At 40.0% G+C, this 18,601-nt stretch overlaps 1 protein-coding gene across 1 annotated transcript in view; it reads right to left on the minus strand.

Annotated features, from left to right (window-relative positions):
- Positions 1-477: 477 nt before the first annotated feature.
- Positions 478-18,601, minus strand: part of MMP2 (matrix metallopeptidase 2) — a 55,418-nt gene continuing 37,294 nt past the window's right edge. The window contains exons 9-13 of the mRNA XM_006273017.4: positions 18,063-18,210; positions 10,381-10,517; positions 6,711-6,870; positions 2,701-2,810; positions 478-1,315 (exon numbers count right to left, since the gene is read on the minus strand). Of these exons, the coding sequence (XP_006273079.2) occupies positions 1,212-1,315; positions 2,701-2,810; positions 6,711-6,870; positions 10,381-10,517; positions 18,063-18,210 (659 nt within the window). The 3' untranslated portion in view covers positions 478-1,211. The remainder of the gene's footprint in view (positions 1,316-2,700; positions 2,811-6,710; positions 6,871-10,380; positions 10,518-18,062; positions 18,211-18,601) is intronic.

Below are 18,601 nucleotides of genomic sequence, written 5' to 3' on the forward strand. Positions count from 1 at the left end.
TTGTTACACAGCCTTATAATCCTATGTACATAAGGCTAAATGGGCATTTTCATGAAAGACTACTTGAATGGAAAGGCACAGAAGTTAAATTTAGGAGCATCATGCTTTCTTGTGATTATGGGCTGTATGTTCCACTTGATGTAAACTGGTGCAGCTCTTAAATCCCCAGCAAATAATTTAAATCTGAATTCTCAATAAATCCAATATACCTTTCTATTCCTGTTAGTAGTCTTTCTTTTGGGGAGCGTTCAATTTAACATGCTCCTGACAAGCTCTTGCAAATTCAAACAATTCAAAGAAGCCTGTCCACGAGAGAGGCTGACAGTGTAATTTGATTTTATTTGTATGCTTGGTATTTCATGTATGGAATTTCTTTTTTTTAATGAGTAAAAACATTCCATCAATTTGCAATATGAAAAGTTTCTGTTGCTCAAAGCAACCAAACCAAACACCCAATAGAATAAGGAACCAAAAAAATAAAATAAGGCAAACCTTTAATACTTTGCTTTTATGAGTAATGCATTGACTGCAAAAATCAGAGTCATTCTGTCCATATAAACAAGTTTATAGTAGTAACAAAGTGCATGAAGCAAATTGCTAAATTTGACAATGGTATTAAAATAAAAAGTACTTTAAAACAATACTTTAATACAGTTTCTTGCCATGATTCCATCATGCATCAACACAAATCAAATCCTGAGGCAACCTGTGCCTTTGACAGTCTTACTGTACTACGATGTAAATAAATGGAAAGGATGATCAAAACCTGCAGGAGGGTGATGAGCACCAGGACAAGTCCAGCTATCTTCAGAGTTGTATAAAAAAAATCAAAGTGCACTGTTGGTACATCTTATTTGGGCCTGTAAAGGACATGTATACCACAGGAGCTTGATTCAAAACTCACTGAAGTCCATTTCCATTGACTTCAATGAACTGTAGTATAAGCACCAGGGCAGTAAAATATAAGGGTTATTCTGTTACTGATATCACCATCTGGCATAAATTGTACCAGGAGATGTAAGTAAACATTTTTGTATACTTGAGGCACACACTTTTAAATTATCTGATGAAAGAAAGTGTAGAGTACTGGTACTTAATGTTTTGGTGCCAGTACCAGACTGGTCCATTATCAGCATTCAGATCTATCTCTAATTACAGATAAGGCATATAACAAAAAAAGTAAATATTTGGTTATTAATATTTTATACAGTTCAGCAACCCAACCAGTCAGATTTTATGTTGCCAATTTGAATAATCTTCACACTTGTGTCTTCCATCTTTAGATAATACCTTTCCTTAAAAAAGTAGCTGTACCCTGTCATGGAAATAAAAAAGAAAAAATGGTTTATGCATTAGGTAGAACATTAATTCCTGATCGTAAGTGGTTGCTTTCTTTTGTAATTTTAAATACAAGTATTGGAATCAAATCTTTTTCTAAGACAATGTTATTAAAAATTGTTTTTGTTTTTAAGATTAGATGAAACCCAGAATTCAAAGTGGATATTAAGGAGAGATCTATTTTGACTAGAACTTAAGCCAATCTCCCATTTCATGAGCAAAAAATTTCTGGGCATGAATAATTGCTGTAAAAAACTACGTCATTTCTATATCTAGCTATACGAATGAAAGTGTGATGAGGTAGGTGATACAGGATAGTTTTTAAGACAATAGGTTCGACCCTAAGCAACAGGTGGAGGTATATGAAGAGAAGAAAGGAGCAAAGATTACACCAAGCAACCTTTTCACATTTTTTAATCTTAGATATGACCATGGTCTGCTTCAGTCCCTAATAGATTTGAAGCAATGCTGAAACATATTATAACTCTTTGCAGCCTTCCCAAATTCCCCAATGGCAGGGAAAATTGCTAAGCTATGTTGCCTCAATGATGCCCTTTCCTTTGGGGACACCTGCTACGTCAGACACCAAGTGATGGGGTCCATTTTGCTGAATACATGCAATTTTATGCTATAAGGAGGGCAGCTATGGTGCCCCACACCATATTACGCAAAACAGAACAAATGAATCTCTCAACCAGGTCCAAGCCTCAAAGATCTCTTGCTATTAGATCCTGTTTCTAAACTTTTTGACTTTTCATTGGGATTTGGTATCACAAAACTGTAAATGCTTTCCGTCATTGGTGCAGTTTTGAAAAATGCTATCCATGTTGCACGGGTTTGGGTTGTAGCCGTGTTGGTCTAAGGACATAGGCAGACAAGGTTCCTTGGGTGAATTTGATATCTTTTATTAGACCAACCCAAATGGTTGGAGAATAGTTATTAAGCAAGCTTTCGGGTTCAAAAACCCTTCCTTTTTTGAGGAAGGGTTTTTGAACCCGAAAGCTTGCTTAATAACTATTCTCCAACCATTTGGGTTGGTCTAATAAAAGATATCAAATTCACCCAAGGAAACTTGTCTATCCATGTTGCACAAAACTGAGGGTAGTGGTGACTGTTCTTATTTATGGTGTTCTGGAAAGTTCTTACTTCTTAAATATATTCTTTTAAAATGGTAAAGCAAAACAGTTAAATGGAGAAACATGGGGGAAACAAGAAAAACAAGCTTGAAACACTTTGTTTTAGCTGGCAACATGCCTGTTCATTAACCACTAGAAATGACTGTTTCCAGGAAGTGCAGAAGCAGACAAGGACATTACACACTTTAAAGAGCTCTATAAATGTTTTAACTAGGATATAGCTCACCACTGTCACTGGGACTTAGTACAGCATCTAAGTTGTCTGGAATGCCATTCCAAGAATCAGCAATGAATTTAGGAAATCCAGGCTCCATTTTTTTCTTTTCTTCATTGTACCTGCAGAAGATTACATATCTTAGTTTAACACTAACCTTTGACCTCAGGCAGTACCTGTGGGTGTACAAAATATCCCTATATGAAATTCAATAGCTGGAGTTGTTTCACTTCCATTAAACTGGTCCAATTCTGTGAAAACCCTGTAAAATTCTGCAGCCTTTCCAGTTTAAAATGTAATTGTTGTTGAATGCAAATGTGGCCAATTTCATCCTGGGATATTCTTTTCCAAGCAAACTGCTTTTGCTTTTACAGAATATCAGATTGAAAAATTCAGAATTTTAATTCTAATGAAGATGTTGGTTTTTTGAACCACTTCACACCTCCCTCCTTTGCTTAACAAACCTGTTATAAAGGAGCAGTGCAGAATTAAAATGCATTGTTAAAAAGTATAATAATGACATGGAAAAGACTTTGTAATGTATCTATTTTGTTTCTGTCTTGCACACAATGAAACAGTCACTCATTTAAAGGTTATAATATCTATGTTAAGTACAGTTGGATTTTCTCAACTGTTTTCTGATTGCTGGTTATCTTCTTTAAACATATATACATCAGGTAAACTATTTGTTTTCTTAACAATAAATTATACATTCTACATTGACAGCAACTGATAAGGTGCCTTGATAGAAATAGTGCCTATGATTAGAGTGATAAATTTCTTGGGGGCCCTGGGGTACAGTTAATCAAAACAATGAGCATTAAGGGGGAAACCAGCAGCTTTGCAAACTCATGGCCTGTAAATCTTAGTAAAAATCTGAAGTACTGCACATGATTATTTTATAAATGTTTGGCAATATTAAACATGATCAATGAATAGTGAACATGTCAAAAATGAATGACAAGCAATCATTTGCTTTTAAGATCATTTCCTATATTTTTAGATAATGGGGAAAAAGAGTGCTGTCCTTGAAGGTAACTGATCATAATTTTCATTCAAATGGTAAGCTTTGTGAAAAGGTATTTTATTTACTTACAGGAACTGTTAGCCATTAGGCAATAAAAAAGACACTTCATCCACTCTGGTAATAACATGAAATTAATGTTCATATAAAAAGGATTCAATTACATTGGATACAACCTCGATATATGCTGTAGTGTATATCTCCTGAAAGAATACTAAAAACTTTGAAACTATATTACATTTATAATATGATCTGCCTGATTTTTAACTTGCTTCTACATAACTTGGTTCTTATTTTAACCTAGAATTTGAAGCATGTTCCTCAAACTGAAGCCTGCCCTAATTCTATCTGCAAGGAAGCTCTGTCTGGTGTCTAATAAGTCAAAGACTAGAAATTAGGACCTTTTGGATTCAATTCTGAACTTGTCACTTAATAAGTATTATTTGGACAGGTCTCCTCAGTTAAGCAAAATATTCAAACTGATTCCTATGTTTTAGGAACTTCATTTGTGCAAACTCTTCAACAATGTTCCCTCTAAGGTGTAGCAGTCTGTGAGCACACCACTTCAGTCCATGAGTGCACCCCTTTGGTCTGCTCCCAAATTGGTCCTGACTCCCAATTTTGGCATGTGCCACTTCAGTCTGCCCCACAATTGGTTCCCCCTGGCACTGTGGCCGGCAGGTAGGTGTGCATGGGTCCCACACTGTTGCATGGCATGATTTTTATTGTGCGCAGCTGCACACACATGCAGCATAGAGGGAACACTGCTCTTCAGAGATAACATAAGATAATTCATATGAGTCTTTCAACCATGCCAGCAGACCAATGTTTAAAACACTTTCTCCTAACACGGGGTTCTAATTTGTTTTACAGGCTCCAAGCAGTTGTAAGAAGTGGGGTAAAGCTGTCCCATCTGTGTAGCAAAAAGCTGAACAAAGCACCCTCCAATGCAATTATTTGATTACTCCATTGAGTATTTAGGCAGGAAGAATAGCTTTTCCGAAACCAGGTTCAATCCTCAGCAAGGGCATAGATTCTCTGTGAGAGCATCTACATATGTAAATAATGTGGGATCAGTTTACTCTAGAGTAAATTACTTTAGAGTAAACTGTCCTGGGCATGTGTCTATATGTGTAGGGATGTGGGAACAGATTTGCTGCTCCTAGCAACAGACTTCTCCTGTTCCCTGTGGCCCTGCACCAGGCCCCTGCAGCAGCCAGGGGGAGCTCTAGGCTCCCCCTGGATGTTAGCTCAGGGGCTGGCCTGGAGCAGGAGGCCAGGAGACAGCTGTCTCCTGGCAGAGGATGGGAAATTGCTCCCTGTGCCCAGGAGCTGCCTGCTGCCAGGGCCAGCTCTGCCACTGGAGCCCAGGCATGGAGAATGCCTGGGCAGTGGGGAGCCCCTAGCCCCTGTTCTGTGATCATGATCACAGGGCTTGGGCTGGGAAATAAGTGTCTCCCAGCTCCTGTTTCCTGTTTGCTATCGGGAGGCAGGGACCAGGAGCTCCCTGCTGCCAGGGCAGAGGGATATTGTCTCCACCTGGGCTCCAGTGCCAGAGCCCACCCCAGCAGCAGGCAGCTCCCAGGGGCAGGGAGCAATCTTCTGCCCTCTGCTGCCCGGCTGACTAGGAGCACATTTACTCCCAATCAGCCATCTATATATGCCATACTGTGCAGTAAGTAATGAAGAGTAAAGCTGCTATTTGAATTTTTGGGTAGCATATTCACTCATGATTAGAGCTAATTAGTGCGCAGTAAGCATTTGCACGTGTAGATGGTGCACAGTAGTTAGCTCTAATTAGTTCTAATCTCTAGTAAAGGATATCATGTAGGCCCATTATAACCTTAATTAAATCAGTTATCTTGTTTTAATTCTATTTTCTCTAAAATAGGGATACTTTATTGCTCTTTGTGGGTATTTTTTGTATGCTTTTATACTTAAAATGTAAGATCATTGTTGCAGCTTTTTACTTAATATAAATATATGCTACACCTAACACAAATGGAACCAACCTTGGTTTGGCCTCTAATCACCATTGCAATACTGAAAAGCATTTTAAGAATAATACAAATGATATGGCATTTTGAAATGTATGTTCAGTCACCTAAGTTGTATCGTGTGTTAATCCTCTGACAGGCATTCCACACATAAATATTCACACTAGTATTTGTAGCTATTTCTGGACTTCCTTGCATACACACATTCATGGAAAACATTTCAAAATGGTTTGGGATGCTGTAAACATGAATTCAAGCTAAGTTTTTTCAAACCATTAACAGATATATTTCTGCAAAATTTGCCTAGCTCTTCTCAACATCAACTGCATAAGTAAAGCAAATGGTACTTAGGTTGCTGTCAGGAAACCTATCACATCATTCCCCAACAAATTTTGATAGTCATTTAAATATATTATTTCCCCACTTTTCTTTCCAGTGGCTTTCAAGCACAATGGCTCATGGTGAGATTTTTCAAAGGCAAAAATGGCATATCAGGTATTTAGCTCCCAATGCTGTTCACCTAACTGCTATTTGTTCCTTTGAAAATCTCCTTGAGGTTTTGCTCTAGGCATTATGACCTGACCACATTGTTTTGGTAATACCAACGGGATATAATACTTCTTTGGCTCTTTTCTAGTTAAGAATATTTTACTACCTATGTTCAAGTTCACTGAGAATCAGTGGGTGCATCTATGTTCATTAATGCACCGTAGTTACTATGCATTAAGTTTAGTACTTGCATAACCAAGGACTAAATTAATATGCAGTAACTGGTGCTAGTGCACAGTAGTGATAGTGCATGGGTTTTTACAGATGCTAACTGCTCAGTAGCTTAATACTATTGTGCAATAGTGTATTAGCACTGGTTTTGCCCAGCACTCTACTGCACAATGTTATTAGGCTACTGTGCAGTTAGCAGCTCATGTAGATGCACTCAGTGTTCACCGTTCCAGCTCTGAGATTATCTGATTGTAGGCCACCTTAACTGTAATGTATCTTACTTCCAAAATTTTTCGCCTGCAAAAATGTATGTCTTCTTGTTTCTGCCCCAGTTAAAAGCTGCATTAACCCGTTGAACATCAGGTGGTAGCCCCAGATTGGTGAGTTTCTTTGGATATCCTCGCTCCAAATTACTGGCTGAGTAAACCCAGTATTCATTTCCTAAATGAGAAAGAAACACGTGGTTATATGACAATTCACTTGGTTACCAAGCAACTTAACAGGAAAAGTTTTGAGATCTTTCTATTGAGATCTTTTATGAATATGTGGCCACATCTACATGAGATGATGACTGTGCAGTAGCCAGAAAATACTTCACAGTAGCACATCACAGCATGTACAGTGGTAATATGCTACTGCACAGTAGTATTAGGCTACTGCATAGTAGCATAACTTAAAAGATGTTTGTTGACGCTACTGTGCAGTAACTCCAGTTACTGTGCATTTATTTAGTACTTGCTAATACAAGTACTAAATAAATGTGCAGTATTGCACATGCGCAGTAGTATCTCGTGTAGATGCGCCCTGTTTGTACTGTTAGTACATGATGCTGTGTACATTAAGATTGCTGGACCAGGACTCAGGGATTCCTGGTTCTGGTACTGTTCCTTGACTTTGAGCAAGTGATTTCTCTGAGTGTCCGATTTTTCCTACACTTGCCTCTCTCAAACTTTAATGATAAACTCCCCAGGGTGAAAACTGTCTCTTCTATATTTATGGACAGTTCCTATCACAGTGAGACCTGAGTTTCAATTAGTATGGCAATAATGCAAATAATTTACATATTCTGACCCTGCCCTCCCATGGACAGTTTGTTTGTTTCTGCATTTTTTATTAATTTATTAAATTAAGTACAAATATAATGAATATAAGGTGGCTGTTCATATCAACATTTTAAAATGTTCTTATTTTGTGGTCTTTGAACATGCAAAACTTTCCATTTTGGTAAATATTTTAGGGCCCTGATTCTGCAACATATATATGAAGTGGATATGTACATATTTTGCAAATATTCCTGTTTATGTCAGTTACCCACTGAGAGTCATGGAAAACTCACTCCAGAAAAATGCATTTTATGGGACTTATATTATAATAATTATGAATGCCAGAAATCTTTCCACTGACTTAATTTGAAAGTTGGACCAGGCAGGGATTAAGCTAAAAAAGCTATAAGGTGCAGCATCTAAGTGCTGGCAAGTTTCCAAAATGGTCGTAGCTGTGCTAGTACTAAGGTTTTATGGTAACTGGCTTATAGACAGTTTCCTAGTGATCTTTTATTGTTTGGTAGTCTTTCCTGTTTAATTTGTTTCCCTATGGTAGATTAGCTGTATTACCTTTTACAATGCACATCCAAATGGGTGGATATCAATAGAACTCTATAAAACAAGTGGGGATATTCTAAGTACTTTGATTTGGCTGTACAGATTCTTTATTTTTTTTAATTATATCATCCCAATCCAGGATGATATAAGACCCAGGCAACTATAGGCCCATTAGTCTTACTTCGGTCTTGAGGAAGCTTTTTGAGAAAATTATCCAGGCACACATCTGTGAGGGTCCAGCAGCGGTGAGGATGCTCAAGGGCAACTAGCATGGGTTCATTAAGGGCAGGTCCTGTTAGACCAACCTGATAGCCTTCTATGATCAGGTCACAAAATCATTGGACGCAGGTGTCGCAGTAGATATAGTCTTTCTGGGCTTCAGAAAGGCCTTTGACACTGTCTCCCACCTCATTCTCATTAAAAAGCTAGGTGACTGTGGCATTGATGCCTACACAGCCAGATGGGTTGCAAATTGGCTAGGGAGCCACACCCAGAGAATGGTGGTAGATGGGTCATATTCAACCTGGAGGTGAGCAGTGGAGTCCCCCAGGGCTCGGTCCTTGGGCCCGTACTGTTCAATTTCTTCATTAGCGACTTGGACAAGGGGGTAAAAAGCACCCTGTTCAAATTCACTGACAATACCAAGATTTGGGTCAAGGTGGGCATGTTAGAAGGGAGGGACAGGATGCAACTGGACCTGGACAAGTTACAGGGGTGGGCAAATGAGAATAGGATGGGATTCAGTACTGACAAGTGCAGGGTGCTGCACTTGGGCAGTAAGAACCAGCAGCATACCTATAGGCTGGGGAACTCCCTTCTCAAAAGCACAGTGTCAGAAAGAGATCTTGGAGTCATCATTGATTCTAAAATGAACATGGGCCGCCAATGTGAGGACATGGTCAGCAAATCTAATTGCACCTTGTCATGCATCCACAGATGCATCATGGGCAGGTCTAAGAAGGTGATCCTCCCCCTCTCTGCGACACTGGTCAGGCCATAGTTGGAGTAGTGCATCCAGTTCTGGGCGTTGCACTTCAGGAGGGAAGTGGCCAGCATTGAGAGGGTCCACAGGAGGGCCACTCACATGATCAGGGGGCAGCAGGGCAGGCCCTACGAAGAGAGGCTATGAGACCTGAACTTGTTCAGCCTTCACAAGAGAAGGCTGAGAGGGGATCTAGTGGCCATCTATAAACTTACCAGGGGGGACCAGAGGGGATTGGGTGAGACCCTGTTCCCCCGAGCACCTCCCGGAGTAACAAGGAATAACTGCCACAAGTCGATTGAGAGTAGGTTCAGGCTAGACATCAGGAGGCCCTACTTCACAGTCAGGGCGGCCAGGATCTGGAACAAGCTTCCAAGGGAAGTGGTGCTGGCTCCTACCAAAGGAGGCTTGATAACTACCTAGCTGGGGTCATATGAGCTTAAACTTACCAGGGGTCATATGAGCCCAGTATTCATTCCTGCCCATGGCAGGGGGTCGGACTTGATGATCTGCTCAGGTCCCCTCTGACCCTACATCTATTAACCTATGAATCCAACAATCATTCAAGCCTGCAGAATAAATTATCATTATCCCCTTCCCCTCTTCTCCCTCCCCCCACCCTCTTCCTTTTCAGAAAACGCACAGCAGCATTACCGTATGGTGGCTAGGTGGTTAGGGATGTTTAGTCATGTTTCAGTAGATACCAGAGCACAATTTTTGCTGGCTCAATTTTTCAAATAATGAAAACAATCTCCCAGCTTAACTTGTTTGGCCAATACAGCTGGACCACATATGTGACTTACAATGGACAGCATACTAACTCCTATCTGTCCTTCTCATCATCCCCCACCAAACTAGCTAGCATTCCTACCTGCATCCTTTCTACTTGATGAGAAACCAAATTCACTTCTTGGAAAGCAGAGCAAGGATTTGTCTTTGGCAGGCAGTGAAGCTGAAGCAGAAGAACTTGGGGAAAATGTAACAAAAACTCAAAGAGAAATTAAGTGTATTGATCATATAAGCTGGGGGGGGGGGGAGGGAGGAGTTGCCTAAGAAAATTCAGCATCTGATTGTGAAGAACATGTCAGAGCATGCACTATTATTATTATTTTTCAATAATGAATTATTGTTTCATCCTGTCTGCTGCTGTGCTTGTCTTTCAGCTGTTCTTAATTTAATGGGGGGTGAGGGTATTCAGTAACTTGCAGTTTCAATTCCCAAGCCAACAGACAAGAATTAAAATCTAACATTCACGACCCTTCTGATATAGCAACCCTCAGAGTTGAACTATCTAGACCTACAAGAAGCCACATTTGAATGCAGCACTTACATAAGTGACATCTTGCACTTACAACTTTAAGTCAGTACCTGAAAAAAATATAGTCTTCTCTTCTTGAGGGGCCTCATAGACGGCGTCAATTTTGTCTGGCAGATCGGGCCAAAATGTAGCAACAAGAAGTGGACCTGTGGGTTTATTTCGGGGGTTTACAGTCCTCCACATGAATCTGAGCAGAAGAGAAAATTGCAGAGGATTTACAATGAACTGATTCATCAGCACATCTGTTTTTCATAATTTCTGGCAAAGGTACAATATGTTCCTACACATGCGCGCGCGCGCGCACACACACACACACACACACACGCTTGCTCTCTCTCCCCCTCTCTGACACATGCATACCCAGTCAATTAATAGCAGCCCAAACTTCTAATTACTTGGCTGTTGACTTAGAACATTGAACGGAGAAAGTATGATTTGTTTCGCAGCATGCTAATAAAACAGTTGCATATAATATACTACATGCTGGATCACCACTGCAATTGCATAAAATTGATTGCTTAAGGGTTCACATTGCCTCTCCTACCATAGTAAAATGTAGGCTCTGCTTGAATTATACAAATAAACCCATTTACAAGGCATTTAAATTATTACAGATATCCTGCTGCTGTTGCATATGGAGCAGATGGAGAAGCATTTGACAAAAGCAGAGATTTGTATTCTATGAATTGCTCTTACATTTACTAAAAGTTCAGATCTAATAACAGTATATCACATAGCTTGGAAGTGGGCTTGGTGCTAAAAGAGATCACGGGCATTAAAAATGTTCATTAGAGAAATGCAAAGGGTAATTTATTGGCTATTTTATGTATAAGCAGTATCATCATTTGATTTAAGCTTTAAAAAGCTGTAATTATCTTTAAATGGCAGTGCCTTGTGCAGAATGCATTGATATTAACAAAGGAACAACTGTTTCCCCTCCTTGATGGAACGAAGAGCCTTTTTTTCCAACAGAACAAAAGCCTTCCTTCAGTTTGCCAATTTTCCAAAATGAAAAATCAACAAGCTAGTGGAAAACTCAGTTGCAACATGCTTTAGCTGGCAGATACTAAACTAATTTCCGGGTCAAACAGTGCTTTCACCAGTATTATCTTAGTTCCCTGGAGTGAAAAAATGTCACTTCCTCATCCTTACCTGAAATCTTTATTCTAATGGGAACTCCCAGTGCCCAGATGGGTTTGACAAGAGGGAATTTGTTCAGGCTTGTTTCTAATGACTAGAACTGGATGAATATGTTCAGTGGAACAGCTGAAAATGCAGCTGTATCAAACTTTGATTCAAATGAAGTTTGATGTTGAAAACTTGAAAGGAGCCATTTGAATTTTTCTTACTTCTTTTTGATAATATCTGGATGTTTCAGCACATATTATATAAAAATAGTTGTGTGGGTATAAATTTTTGTGTCTAAAATCCATTTTTTTTACAGTCTACTTTAGTGGGTGCATCTACACATGCCCCTATGGTGCTGTTGTTACTGCACCATCATGTAGTACTTCCTCTTGGAAGTAACAGCCCATACTGTGCTATGCTGGTGGTGCACAATTATTTTTAGCCACAACGTCATCATAGAAATGCGCTAAACTGAGGAAGTGCATTGCTATGGCAATGTAGCAGTGGCATCACAATTTTTGCCCACAAATGCTATGCCGCTGTAGCGTGTTACTATGACATAGCGATGAAGCATACCGTGTAGACATACCCTGTATCATCAAAGCACTTCAACATGATCATAGTAACATTATTTAGCAATTTCAAACTTCAGTGGAAGTTCCGTTAACCAGCATCTTACAAGCCGGCGTGCTCTATTACCTGGCATGCCAGCTTGTAAGGTAAAGTGAAAGCTCTGCCGAGCCCTCACGGCTCGGGGGCATAACAGACTGCATGGGGCCTGCCTCCCTGTCCCACAGGGCCCGTGGGAGGGGCGGCGATGTCACGGGAGGGATGGCAACGCCATGGGAGGGGCGGGAGAAGCAGTGGCCCAAACAGGCAAGGACGCCTGTTCGGGCAGCTCAGTTAACCAGCAAATTTTGTTATCTGGCATCCCCCATTCCGTGGGGATGCCGGATAACGGAGCTTTTACTGTATTAGATTCCCTCCCCCCACCCCGAGCATTACAGGTTTCCCTTGCTTTATGCGGGTTCTGTATGTGTGAATTCACTCTTATGTGATGACTCTTTGTATACCACAAATTTGTTATATGCAAGGTAAATTCACTCTTATACAATCGGTGTGGTGGAAGCCCACAGCCAGATGCTTTGTGTGGTGCATTGTGGGAGTGACATGCACCAAAACAGTCTCCTGTGTGGATCTATGCTTGTTGCTCATTGTCTGCAACTCATGTTTCTATAGTTGCCATCCCCATTATGGCTTCTAAGCATCCCGCTAGCTTATCTCTAAGTGTCTGCTGTTGGTAAATACCAAAATTGTCTTGTAAAAGTGGTGGAAATGGGTCTGGAGGTCAGTACAGTCAAGGTCTTGGAATGTATTCCTATTTGTTACATTGTAAACTGGGTTCCCTTTATGTAAATTTAAGTTATACAGTGTTTTCCAGGAACTCATGTACTGCATAAAGCAAGGGAAACCTGTAGTTTCATAGTAAGTTTCAAAACTTTGGATTTTTTTGCTCCAGTTTGAAATGAAAACAGATGTGTGAGTGCTAGATTTTTTTAAATGAAAAAGACTGTTTGAATATGTCTTTGTGGTATGGAGTAATGGGCCTTTATGGGAACAGTCCAATTATGTATGGTATAGTACGCATTCACTACATTTTTCTTTCTTCATTTCTTGGCTCTAGTCACATTAGTATGAACAAAAGTTTCCTTTGAAGAATTAATCTGGTCTTTCTCCTCATTGTACACCCTGTCTTACTTCTGTATGACTTAGCAATTGGATACTGTGGCAGGTTTCATTAAGGCAGATGAGTCACAAAAGTCACAAGACCCATGATTACAACTTATTTTTTTAATTCCAGAATGGTCACAAGTTTGTATTCACCCTCCACTCCTAAACTTGGGAAAGCTACAAGACCAGCAGGCAAATGAATTCCAAACAAAATAAATATTCACACTCTATCTTTGCTGTATGTTAAATAAAAAACATGTCAATATAAACGACATATAAAATCTTTTTCATTAGTCTTGTACCAACTGCTATACTGCCTATATTTTGAAAGTCACAGTTTGTTCTCATTCTGCATATTCAGTTCAAAATGCCTTGTAAATACACATTCATAATGTTTGAATTTTAGTGTTAATTCTGAGAGATTTATGAAGAAAATATAATTGATTACACTGAAGTTATGATCTGCATTATAGTGAAGAACTGCCAATGGAACTAATGTGTAACAATCTAGTTTCTGGGCTCAGTACAGATTCCATAGATTTATGCATCCATTTCTCTCTCTCTTCCCCAGTACAATGAATGGAAGTTTCCTTATGAGGTTTGGGTTTTCAGAAATGGCCTCTGCTTATGGATTCCACTTCTGCCTAAAAATAATGATGGCTGCATTTTTATGTTTTAGCATTTTAGCAGTGGATTATAAAATGCAATATTAATATTATGTATTAATGTTTACTTAGAATTAAATATATGTGTAAGTGATTTACTGAAATCAGAATAATTAAATCCAGTGCCTAGGTACTTTCTGGAATTAAAACCTAAGTGAACACCCATATATAGCAGCAATATTCCATTTATAAAAACAGAAGCAAGATTGCAGCCTGATGGAAAATCAAATCCTAAAAATGATTGATATGACCTGGTCATATTACAGTATATCCACAGGATGGCAATTTTGTGAGCTGCCTGCTATTCAAATAGGTTATACAAAATTATCAAGCTGCTTTTGAAAGTTTTGCAGTGTTTACCCAGCAAATTTGATTTGATGATACATTTTTGATCTGTCACTAAAATCTCCTTTTTTTTTCTTTTAAAGTAAATGGATTTTATTTAAAGACTGCATTTAGCTAAATAGAAGCTCAAGCAAAATAATCTAGATTGCTAGTGCTTGTCCTACTATAGTAAATAGTGAGTGGGCCAAATCTTGGAGTCCAGGTCTGTGCCGCTTAGCTCTTAAAAGGTGCATCCACATGTGCACTTTACTATGGAGTAGACTAATTAGTAAGGCTGTGCAAAGCTTCCAGTGGTGATTCGATTTGGAGGAAATTTGGCCCAATTCGGTGGCCGAATCTCTGAATCTGAATCAAATCAGGGGACCAGTTAAAAGGTCTGAATCGATTCAAAGCTCTCCGAATCTTCAGAAAAGCTTCTGAATCAAATTGCTGTCCCCTGAGTCGGCCAAATCTGAATCTGAAGTGAATACTAGCCACTTCGCACAGGCCTACTAATTAGCTCTTCAATAAAGTATCACTGTCTACATGTGCACCAATATTAGGGCACAGTAAACTAATTAATTCCGCCAAAGAATAGTACTATCTGAGACAGTACTATCTTACAGAGGAATAATTAACTGTGCTGAAAATGTGTAGATGGTGACTGGAAGTGTAAATTGTGCCCTGACAGCCCAGCTAGCTAGAAGCCTGCTCCACCCTGGCTCGAATTGCAGTTGTCCTGGACATACGTGTAGATGCTGCACCCAGGAGCAGTTTATTTTGGCTTGAACTGCTTCAGAGTTTATTGCTTCAAATTAATTGCATGTGTAGATGCACCCAAGGTGGCTTTCTGCACTGCTACTCTGTTGGTGCAATGGCCCACAGACCACAAGGGAACATCACTGAAGTTGTGAACTGCTAAGCTAAGGCACCTCAGGAATGCCTCCTACTCTGGGGATTGATGGACCACAGCATAGGCACTTCTAAGTCACCCCAATCCCATCAGAGGATGCTCGAACAGGAAATTCCTGGAGGCCCATTAAAATATAGAAGCACTAAGCCCCTTCAGCAGGGATCAGGATCTAACTATGTCTTCACAGGACATACCTACATAGCAAATTTAGCCTGTCTGGCCACATCCAGACAAGTGCAGCCGTGTGGTTTGTGGCACTGTAGATGCCATATACCTCATATTCAATTGCTCTCCACACTGCTAGGGAGCAACGCAGAGGGTTTTTTTGATCCCTGGATATCCAGGAATCAAAAAAAACCTGTGGAGAAAAGAAGTGGAATGGTGCATGCAGTGGCAGCGTGTGCTGCCCAAAGCCGAAGACTGGCTGGCTTTAACCATGCTCCGCTGCCAGCCAGGCTCCATGTGGCAGAAGTGACATGGCTGCAGCCCTGGAAGGCTCCCAAGACCCCAGGTAAGAAGGCTGGGACCACCCCAGTGTTGTCCTCAGCCTCCCCTACCCCACCTAGGGTAATTTGCCACACGCCAGAGTGTGCATGGCATGGGTGTTCCCTGGGGACAACTAGCAGAGGCACAAGGTGCATTGCTGCTAGTTGTCCTTGGGGAACCAAATGTCCACATCATGTGTGACACAGCCTCTGTGGCTACATTGCTTTGCTTTAGTGGCCCCTGCCTAGAGCAGTACAGTTTACTGCAGAGTTGGTCCTAATCTCTTTACTAAGTTTTTCTCCCATGCCTACATTTTTCACTTCAGCTTCTCTACTGCTGGCATGCAAATCTAGTAGCAGTAGCCTTTCAGCCCATGACACTTCATTTTAATCTCGCACTGATATGAGTCAAGAGTGAACTGACGTTGGTAGAGTTAAGACAGTAGGCTCACTGAGCCTGCCCATCTAGTTTACCCCATCTATTTTCTTTAAAAGGATAATTTAAATATAATAGAAGAATATGGATTTGAGAAATGTTATTTTACAAGAAATAAAAAAACCATTCCAGCTGAAAATTAAATATGGAAAAGACCTCTGGATGCATAACACAATCAGACACAAATGAATACTAAATTGCCCAATTTTGGGAAACTGCTGTATATTTTTGGGGGACCACACCTTGTTCTAGTCAAAGTATACAAGCCTCTCATGTTTCAGCTGGTGCTCTTGGAACAAATCTAACAAAAGGGTTTCACACACATTTGTTTGGGACAACAAAATAACAACAGAAGAGATGACATTTTGATTAGCACCAATTCCATGCATTGAACCACTATATAAGCAGCTTTAAACTAGGTATTCTGCTTTAAAAAAAAAAAAAAAGATTATACTATTACTAGCCAATTGCCTGTCAAGAATGATGCGGGGGGGGGGAAGCAGATGGGGATGGAATCCTGCTCCCCCATCCGGGCTTGCTCTCCCTTCTCTCCTGCTGCTTGGGGTCTGGGTCTGCTCCCCTCCGTGCTGCTGCAGCGGCAGGGGAAAGGGAGAAGCAGGCCTGGGCCTGATGCAGGGGAGGACTGGACCACACTGTGTGGTGTGTGAAACTCCCTGGACAAAGAGGAAGAGGCAAGGTGGTGCCGAAGGCAATTGCCTCTGTGATCCCTCTACCCCTCCTTAGTTGTGCCACTGCCTCAACCCTTAGGACCCAGCAGAGGCCAGAACATACAGAAGGCTTAGCTAGGTTTATTCCAGCCACTCATGGCCTTGATGTGTCATTATAGCAACTTCAGTTCACACAATGCTATTATTTGTTGATGCTGGACTCTACCTATATTGAATCTTTCTTGTATGGGAGTTTATTCAGAGAACTCTGTTACTTTTTAATGAACTCTTGAAATTAACAGCATCCATGGATGGTGCTACTGCCATCTGTACTATAATTTAGCATTGAAATTTATGAATAAAACCTCCAAGGTAAAATTACCTCCATGGTAAAATGTATATACAAGGCCATTGAAATTAACCTGAAAATATGTTGCTTGTGTATGTGCTTAGATATATGCAAGTTGCTAATATTTTTTTCCATTTTCCCTGTAACTTGATCTAAAAATTCTAACAACATATCAAATAAGTGAAAACCATTTATGCTAAAATCATGAAGTACAATATATAGGGAGCTCTCTTCAACAGGAAGTGGAGGAATTTCCATAGCTGGAGTTACAGTTCTTATATTAATGCAATGCAAGGTTTCTGGAAACGTTTATAGGGAATAAATCCTGTTCTGGAAGAGAGTGGATTAACTAATGCATTAATCCATTGCTAATTTTCTGATTAACAAGACAGATGGGCGAATCTCTACAGGACTAGAGTTTCGGTCTGGTTTGAATAATCATTCAAAAGTTTGGATTCTTCTCTGAACTATTTGACCTTTTGGGGGCTGAATTCATCCCTTATGTGACTCCACAGAAGCCAGCAGAGTGACATCAAGAATAATTTTGGCTCTTCAGTTTGTAGATTTGGGGTGGAAATGTTATGAGAAAAGGCTCTTTCATGAGGTTTCTGGCATTTCTTAATTCTGGCAAGCACTACAACCATCCCAGTGGTTGTCATAGCATTTTGGCAAGTGTAGTCTTAAAACTGGAAATGAACCAACCCTCCCGCACAAAATACACCTAAAATAATCACTATACATGAACCTCCTAGAAAAGTTTGAACTTAGTTTGAAGAAAAGATTAATTTGGGGGATAATTCTCATATATATAAACCTGCCAGCCTGTCCCTAATTATAAATTTGCTTTTCTATGATCCAGGCAGGTAGATGGTTATCTTCCTTCTCACAGGAGTCCATGAGGACACTTTTCCATGTTTGAGCACATGGAAGAAAGAGCAGAACGCTTAATGACAACTTTTTAGGTTTTGTAGAATTGTTTTGGCAGCATAGCAGAAATTTTCCTTCCCCTCCCAGTGACATTAGCTTCTCTTACCTGTCCTTAAAGAAAAATGTTTCTCCTCTAATTTGGGCAACTCCATCAAATATAATATCATTTTTGCATATCTCTGGAGTGACTGGCCCAAGGGTTGGACTTGGACCTGGACCTGGCCCTGGACCTGGGCCCACATCAGTTGATCCTCCTATAATAGAGAAAAGAGATATATTAAGTAAAATCCAAGTGTACTGTTACTTTGATAACATGAAGACCCCAAACCACTAAATGAATAAATTGTGTCAGGGAAGAAATCATCACAGCAATTTGAAGATTTTGTTGTAGAACTGTAAGAAATGTTTTGGAAGACAGGATACAGGATCACAACTCAGAAGGCCTTAGTTCTGTTCTTGGCTCTTTAAAAACCTGCCATATAACTGCAGTCCAGACACATTACTTCTATGTCTTTCTGTTGCCTCTCCATGCAAGTTCTTCTTGAGATGCAGTTTTTAGTGCCAATTTTTATGTATAGCTTTTTTTTTTCTTTTCCAGAGATGGGGTAATTTAAAATATAATGAGCTAAAGTTTTTTAGGTTTGT

This window comes from Alligator mississippiensis, chromosome 10 (genome assembly GCF_030867095.1).
Source record: "Alligator mississippiensis isolate rAllMis1 chromosome 10, rAllMis1, whole genome shotgun sequence".
Classification (NCBI taxonomy): domain Eukaryota; kingdom Metazoa; phylum Chordata; order Crocodylia; family Alligatoridae; genus Alligator; species Alligator mississippiensis.